The sequence below is a fragment of the Cylas formicarius genome, unplaced genomic scaffold, assembly GCF_029955315.1.
Source record: "Cylas formicarius isolate icCylForm1 unplaced genomic scaffold, icCylForm1.1 PGA_scaffold_8__14_contigs__length_24414737, whole genome shotgun sequence".
In the NCBI taxonomy this organism is placed as follows: domain Eukaryota; kingdom Metazoa; phylum Arthropoda; class Insecta; order Coleoptera; family Brentidae; genus Cylas; species Cylas formicarius.
Window position 1 is genome coordinate 14889838 of NW_026844361.1, and position 9032 is coordinate 14898869.

General features: G+C 32.8%; 1 protein-coding gene across 1 annotated transcript; it reads left to right on the plus strand.

Annotated features, from left to right (window-relative positions):
- The first annotated feature begins 428 nt into the window (after positions 1-428).
- On the plus strand, positions 429-4782 carry LOC132706469 (uncharacterized). The gene is made up of 2 exons (XM_060677818.1): positions 429-466; positions 4159-4782. Exons 1-2 carry the CDS (start codon positions 446-448, stop codon positions 4780-4782), a joined length of 645 nt encoding a protein of 214 aa, XP_060533801.1. The 5' UTR covers positions 429-445.
- Positions 4783-9032: the final 4250 nt, after the last annotated feature.

Here is a 9032-nt window from a genome sequence, read left to right on the forward strand (position 1 = left end):
CAAATTTCACCTTGCAAGGGTAGAAAAAAAACTTACTGTATAATAATAATAATAATTATTATTATTATAAAGAATACTCCCCACCACTTTCATTTCAGAAAAGCAATACAAAAACGATTTAAAATGGTCTCGGCTTGAAAATATTAGGAAAATTTTCAGAAATCAGGTTTTAAAAATTGAGATACAGGGCTTAATTTTTTTTTGAGCTTCCACCTTATAGCTTACTTTGGGAAATACCTTTGATTCACATTCACAGAAAATAGTCTTGCAAAACAGCCTCTAATCGGTAGAAAGGAGACGACATTAGCGACCTTAACCTTTGGCTACTGGTTTTTCGGTACGTTTCCCAAATTTTCGCAAATAATGACATCTAAATTGTATGTATAATTACCAAGGGACCGAGCCTTCATTTGGCCATTAATCGTAGACACGCAAAGTCGCGAAAATGAAGACGGCGTTGATATTGGTAAGTCCAAAAATTATTAACATCCAGTAAGAGCAATTTTGCAGTTACGTCATAGCATGACATCTTTATCTAGTAGCAATATAGCTAAGATATACAGATCATTTGAAACTGCGCATGTAGGCGGAACTTGATTTGTGTTGTGTTTTTTGGTCTTCGTAGTGCTTTTTTGTGGTTTGGATTAGTTACTTTTTATCAAAATGCGGTGTTCTGTGGCAGTGGAGTGATTCGATGCTTCTTCAGTTCAATGTTGACGTAAACATTGCAAAAAGTTAGGTGATGGCTTGGTTCTAGACCTTTCGATGAATTTTCTTCTTATGGCGTTAAATTTCTTCGTTTTTTGATTTTCACGATGACTTAGTACCTCCATTTTTAAGTTTCAGAAAAAAATGTATTTAAAAAATAATATAAGCTAAGTAAATCTAACTCAAAACCCATTTTTGAGTTATGGAAAATTATTTTGACTTATTTATTTGATTATTAAAGTTTTGTTATTGCTCCTCTAGAGAGGTTTGGAAGATGAAATGTAAGAAATACATTATCATATAAGTGGTTTGATTTCTGCCCCAGTCGTAACCATGATTCATGTTTCTTGTGTATCATGGTATATTTGCAAACAGCCTTTCCTCTTTGCCATAACACATTCATTTTAGCCCATAAACTCTCTATTTTAGCAAAAGACACTTGTTCATAAACTGTATATTTATAACTAATCTATAGAATATTACAGTGTTAGGATAAAATTATTTTTAAAATAACAAAACTAAAAAAATGACAAATTTTCTTACCTTTCTTTACCTCTTACCTTTCTTACCTTTCTAAAGGCACCTAGATTTCTTTATTAAACGTTATTAAAGTGATACCTAATCAATTATTATAATATCAACACTTCATTTTAAATATCTACTTCAAAAATCTAAGTTTGATAATGACATTAATCAAATTCGCGCCTATTTTGACATTAACTTATAAATATGATAATACATTTTATAAAGCAAAACGTAACGATTTATTGTTATTTGGTTTCTACAAATATAATAGCAACTTGCTTTTTATCCTAAACAATTATAATTAACAATCTTTAGCAAGACGCATTGTTTTTCTATTGTGCTCCTGCGGACCATTATGGAACTTTCGCCAAATCGATGTAATGCATGCAATGCATGTATAAAGTGTCTGTCACATCTCGCCGAACTTCAAAGTTGCGGCAAACTTTGGTAAATGTTAAAATTTGTACAAATAATAGCGATTTTCACTAATATATTTTTTAAATATCTTTAAAACTCTCTGTACTCCATATTGTTCAAATTAAATTATCCCATCCTAAACAGTTTTCCTTTATCGCCTATAATTTACCCCCACAAAAACTGTCATTTTTAGGATCTTATAGATTTTTTGCTCATAAACCACACACGCTGTATATAAATCAAACAATGTTCTACTTTTCTTGGGATATAAATGATATGAACAATTACTTGTTTTCTGAAACCATGCAGTACCAAACGTAGTAAATGACCTTATCGAGTCTATATTGAGGGCGGGAAATGGTGATTTTCATTTGGATTATTTCAAATATCTGGAGCAACGTCTGTGATAGTCGAAAACCGTAAATATAAAAATTGTAGCTATTGATGGGGTCTACAATACCACCTAAACCAATTAGTTATATTTTTTGGTAATTTTAATTTACTGCTAATAATTCACTCTGGGAAAAACAAATTTTCAGGTTTTTTTAGATTTTTGTCCAATATATAATCGAAAAAACGCTCGCAATGAAAGTTACAGTGACCGATCTCCCGCGTATCCTGTTTCAAGAAACATTTTTATCTTAAAGCGAAAATAACCCAAAAAAAATTTTTTTAAATACTTTGCGACTTTTAATTGCTCCAAACTATTAAAGTTTAAGAGTGGGGATGGACTACTACATAGCTGCCAAATCTGAAATCGATAGCTGCATATTTAAGACATCTATTATTTTTCATATGATTGCCCGAAATATCTTGAATACCCTGTACAATATGTGGAATCGTTAAATAAAAAAGCCACGGACACTTAGCAATGTAAGAAAAACAGCGGAAATTCTAGAAAAAAAATACACGCCGAGGTTCAATTGCGGCCATTTCTTATGGGATAATGTTTCCCGTTGGCTGTTTAAAAGGGACTGAAGTTCAGCTCCCTTACTCACACCATTCGGAAGTGATTCGCGTTTTTATGGTGCTTCGACAAAGACCAGGGAACGGGAGAACAGATAAAAAATAAAAAAGTTCCTTTTCTCATGCACGGAAATTCGAATTCGTAGATTTTTCGAAAGCAGCATCTACCTCTGTAGACCTTTGTTTGTTGTATCATGGCTGTGACAGAAGTATGACGTATATTATTTTTCATGTTTGGTTTAATTTTGTTTACTTGTGATTTGGGTTTTAAATAAACCTTGGTTTAACGCGGCATAGCTTAGTCAGCTTTTACGCTTTTTGATTTATTTCAAATTAACATCGGTTTAACCTGGCGTAGCTTAGTCAGCTTTTACGTTTTTTGATGTATTTTAAATTTACATCGGTTTAACGCGGCGTAGCTAGTCGGCTTTTACGCTTTTTGAGTTATTTTAAATTAACATTGGTTTAACGAGGCATAACTTAGTTTGCTTTACGCGTTTTGATTTATTTGAAATAAACATTGGTTTAACGCGGCGTAGCTTAGTCAGCTTTTACGCTTTTTGATTTATTTTAAATTAACATTGGTTTAATGAGGCGTAGCTTAGACAATTTTTACGCGTTTTAATTTATTTTGAATAAACATCGGTTTAACGCGGCGTAGCTTAGTCAGCTTTTACCGATTTTGATTTATTTTGAATAAACATTGGTTTAACGCGACGTAACTTTGTCGACTTTTACGCGTTTCGATTTATTTTGAATAAGCATTGGTTTAACGCGGCGTAGCTTACTCGGCTTTTACCCGTTTTGATTTATTTTGAATAAACATCAGTTTGACGCGGCGTAGCTTAGTCAGCCGATTTTGATTTATTTTGAATAAACATTGGTTTAACGCGGCGTAGCTTAGTCGGCTTTTACGCGTTTTGATTTATTTTGAATAAACATCGGTTTAACGCGGCATAGCTTAGTCGGCTTTTACGCTTTTTGATTTATTTGAAATGAACATTGTCGACTTTTCCGCGTTTCGATTTATTTTGTATAAAGATTGGTTTAACCCTGCGTAGCTTAGTCGGATTTTACCCTTTTTGATTTATTTTAAATTAACATTGGTTTAACGCGGCGTAGCTTAGTCGGATTTTACGCTTTTTGATTTATTTTATATTAACATTGGAATACTATTGGTTTAACTCGGCATAGGTTAGTCAGCTCTTAGGCGTTTCGATTTATTTTAAATAAAAATCGGTTTGACGCGGCGTAGCTTAGTCGGCTTTTACGCTTTTTGATTTATTTTAAATTAACATTGGTTTAACGCGGCGAAGCTTAGTTAGCTTTTATCCATTTTGATTGATTTTAAATAAACATCAGTTTAACGCGACGTAGCTTGGTCGACTTTTACTCGTTTCGATTTATTTTGAATTAACATTGGTTTAACGCTTCATAGCTTGGTCGACTTTTACGTGTTTTGACTTATTTTAAATAAACATCGGTTTAACGAGGCGTAGCTTAGTCCTTTGGCGCCTTTTTAATTTACTGAATTCGTTTCAGATAGTGGCGGCTGCGGCCTACGTTTCTGCCTCTCCGCAAGCATCAGGCAGCGTCCATATTCAATTGAACGCGGACCCGACACCCTCTTCGCCTCCTGATTTTAGCGCCGTTATCGGGAAATCACTGTCCGACCACATTTCCGCGAAACTCGCCATATTCAAACAATTCCACCGGCTCAAAGTCGGACTCATTAGGTTCATGGTGTCGATTTACACGACGGAAAACTTGCAGTTCCTCCGCACCCTCATCGAATTCGGCGTGAAGGCCGGCAACTTGGCCCTCGTGTGGATACCGACCTCCGCAGATTTTTCATTCCAATGGCTGGTACCAATTTTCACGCAGTTTTTGAACCTAAGTATCGGCGCCTCAGCTACCACCGACACCTCCGACGAGTTTAAGTACGACGAAGCGACTCCTGACGTCACGTTTAACCTTGGAATAAATACCCAGAGTTCCACAGCGGATCCGGACATAGACGAGAGGATCAGCAAACGGGAATCCGACATAGTGGTGGCCCCGGAACACGACGAATTAAATTTTAGCGACAGCGACGCCGTCCTTAAAGATTACGAGGAGAGGATCTCGAATTTGGACCGGCTGATCAACGCCATGCGAAGCGCGTAATTTTATTTTCAATTAGTTAAGCAACGGCTCGCGTTATTTATTATTGCGCATTGGTAATCTCTAAAGTTGCGGGAAATTTATGTAAAATTTCAGTGACTACTTGTAACTTGATATTGCGTCTTGAGAGTTCGAAAATGTATGCTAAAATATGCGCCTCTCGATTTTTTTTTAATTAATGTAAAATGTTAGGCAATAAAACGGTTGGGAAATAGAGCTTTTTTATTTTGTGCCTGGTGTTTGCTAATATAGTGAAAAAATATATACAGGGTGCCAAACTTAGAAACGATTCCTTGCCTAATTTTAAGACGAAAAATTCATTTAAACATAAGTCAAAAAATGCATATTTTCCTAGGTGTTTTTATCAAATTTGGTTAACATCTGTTAATTATTGAGAGGCGGTTTTTGACACAAAAGCTTTATTTTCATTTTTACCGGTGGCGTCCGTACGAGGTTTGAACTGAATATTTTTAGAGAAAAAAATTTGTTTTTTCTGAAAACAAAAATTATTTTTAAAATCCCCGTTCAATTTGGAGAAAATTTGGTGCATGTACTTGCATTCGCACGACGCTCGGTTTTCGCTTAAAAAAATAGATACATACAAAAAGTTAATTATTAACAGGAAGACGTTTATTATTAAATAATATTAAATAACTGTACACAAAACACTTTTACAAAACAAACAATACTCTTACAGAAAAAAAATTAAATTAGAACAACTGCTGAAAATGACCTCCCCTGACTTCGACACATGCGTTTCTACGCCTTATTAGAGACTGGTGAACCTTCTCTAAAAGACCAGGGGTGTTCCTAATAACTGCACAAGAGTATTCTATCCGATTTCTTCGATCTTTTCACTTTTCACTGGTGTTGTATATACTAATGTTTTTAAGTGTCCTAGAGAAACAAATCTATTGGATTTAAATCAGGTGACCTGGGTGGCCAAAAATGTGGTCCAGCAAGCCCATTCCAGCGATTCGTATAATTTCTCTACTGAAAAAAATTGATATCCATATCATAAAGTGCCCCTCTTATTTCAAAATTGCTATAGCATTTATAAAAAAGGAGAAAAAAATATTCTTGAGAATTACAGGCCAATAAGTCTTATATCTAATGTAACAAAAATCTTCGAAAAAGCCTTAAAAAAATATATACAGATGCTTAGATAATCCAAGACCATGTGCCGCAGTGTTCACTGATTTATCAAAAGCGTTCGACACGATAAGGCGCTCACGGCTTTTGACTACACTATATTCATCTTACTGATTGAAAGTTACCTGAAAAATCGACAACAAATGGTAGCGATTAATACCCGTTTCAGTAAGCCAAGATTTGTGACCTATGGAGTTCCACAGGGTACAGTCCTAGGACCCATATTTTTCCTTATATAGATAAATTAACTACTTACTGGTACTGGTACTGGTAAAATCATCTCTTTTGCTGATGATACAGTTTTGTTTGTTGAAGGTAACAATTGGGACGAAGACTTGAAACTTATGTCACAGTGGCTTGACAATAATTTACTAACCATCAACTTAGATAAAACACGATACTTGCCCTTTTCAAATTATAGTGATCGACTACTTACAACAATAGACTTACTATAAAACTCAAAACTAAAGTGAAACTTCAATATCGAACAGTTAGTGAAAAAGTTACGATCCTTAACGTGTTTATTCCGACAACTACTAAAATCTCTTATAAGCAATTACTTGTTTCTACTTATTTTTCACTTGTACAATCACTTATATCTTATGGGACAATTGGTTGGGGTGCTGCCTATCACACAACTCTTCAGCCTCTTGAATTTTGAAAATTATATTTAAGTTAAATCTGCGATATCCATCTGATTTAATTTTTACTCAATTTCAAATACTTCACATAAAAAACTTAATTTAATTAATTTAAAAACTTACGAGTATGAAACACGCTTTAAACTTGGAGAAAATTTAACTTTACAAAAAATGCATTTATCTGTTGGACAAAAAAAGTACTTTTATACTGGTCAAAAAATTATAACGCACTACCTCGAGAACTGAAAATAAAATCATTTAAATAAAACTTAACTAAGTGGCTCATTGATGCTAAATTGTAATTTCAGTTTGTAAGCGGACATATTATAAGTCAAATTCGCAGATTCTTTAATGTATTGTAACTATATACAATCGTTTTTTTTTTCTGGTAGAATATTATTTTTTTATTTTTCATATTATATAATAGATAGGAAACATAGTTAAATTAATCTGTGTTATGTTCAATGATGGCTGTCAAGTTTTTCACTTAGTATACCTTGAATATAAGTGTTTTTTTTTGTATTAATATTTATTTAATGCCTACATTACAATAAGTTATTAAATTGTATATTTTTTATTGATTTAAATAAATATTATTATTATTATTATTGTTATTATTATTAGAAACACAACAACCTTGCTTTAGTCCTTACGATATTTTGCGATGATATTCTATTTCCTACCTTTATTATGCCAAAAGAGTTTTATATATCATTTAAATTCGAAAACACTCGATTTGGACCATAACAAGTCTACATTGCATGAGTATAATAAGGAATATGTGCAATAGTACATAGGGTGTTTTTCCCATATATTGTGAATCACCCTGTACATTTGAAAAATAATTTTATATTGTTTGTTTTGCTCTTATCTATAACTTTTGTATTTAATGTTTTTTCTATTAATAAATAAAATATGTTACTTTGACAACTTATTTGGACACCCTGTATATTTTCATTTTAGCCTACGCTATGGTTTGAGGCTCAGATTTCTGGCGGAGTCGGGCAACTTCATGCGGAAGTTATCAAGTCACTGATCTTGTGTCAATTTCATTGATGAGAAGAGAAAAGAGATGAAAGAATGAGATTTTTATAGTTCATTAATCCACTGAAGGTCAGTGGGAAACTCCGCAATGAAGGACTTTCAAGTCGTTATAGGCGCCATTAAAGTAAACCATCTCTCTTCTACATTGAAGATCAAATTAAAAATGGACCTCAAAGTATTTGAGTTTTAAATATAAAATTGCATGACCTATAGTGTCATATATACATACATAACATCTACAGAATCGAAAAGACTGGAACAGAAATTCGACGATAATTCATCGTTTAAAAATAAACATGCATTTTTGAAATTCTCCATTATTTATTGTGATAAATGACGGAGATTTTAAATTACGAAAAATATACTGGGTGCTGAATATGCCGCGAAAGTATCTAGATTATAATTTTGGACGCCCTGTACATTACGTCTGGAATTCGAAAACTTTGGCTATTATAATCGAGATGACTTGAATTCGAATAAAGAAAAACAACCCCAAACGATTAGAAAAAGATGATTTATAGTAAGTACTTATTTCTTTAGTATAATTATTTTATATGAAAAAAGATAAGGGGGATTACTGTTATACTTACACTGAATGAATTTTAGATTATGCAATTCTTCCGTTACTTGTTATTACCCTGCTCGCAGGCCATAAAATTTAAAAGTGTCTGTTTTTTCCGACTTTCCTTCTCTTAATGTACGGGTAGAGTTAATGTAAAGCCAGCGTCTTAATTTAAATTTATTTACACAACGAAAATTGTCATCCTTTATTGGATTATTCATTATATTTTGACAACCACCTACATGGTTAATTATGAATGATAGAAAAAAAAGTGTAAATATAAAAGTTTGAAGATTTCGCAAGCTGACAAAATCATGTTTTTTTTTAATGGAATGCCCTACATATTATGAGCTTAAACCCGTAGTTTATTGACATTTCATTTATCTGTTTTCGAAATATTTCAATTGAAAAATAATTAAAAATGGTGCCTTGATAGCAACCATATTACTTATATTTTCAATTGTTTTGACAACTAATCAAAACTAAAGATCTGCAGCGTAAATTAAATAACTTAACATATTTTAAATGGGTTATAATGAGGAGCGGAAACGCCAAATAATAAAATGATATTATTCAAACGGACACAATGTTGCATGGTTAATTAGAGAACCGAAATAGTGTCACACAGAAGACCAGGACAGGAAATTTTGATGAAGACATCAATATATTACTTTACTTCAAAGGTAAACCATTTACTATTAAGACAGTTGGCATCCTAACTTTGAATTCTACTTTCTGAATTTATATATTTTATATTTTTTAGACAATCCTGAATATTCTATATCTGGCTCTAAAAAAATATCCGGAAAGTCCCATTGTAATGCTAAAATATCGTAAGTTTCATCCGTATAAGT

Coding starts and splice junctions, on each gene's coding strand:
- LOC132706469 (XM_060677818.1), top strand. CDS start 446: ATGAAGACGGCGTTGATATTG. Junction 467..4,158: donor TGAAGACGGCGTTGATATTG/GTAAGTCCAAAA, acceptor AATTCGTTTCAG/ATAGTGGCGGCTGCGGCCTA.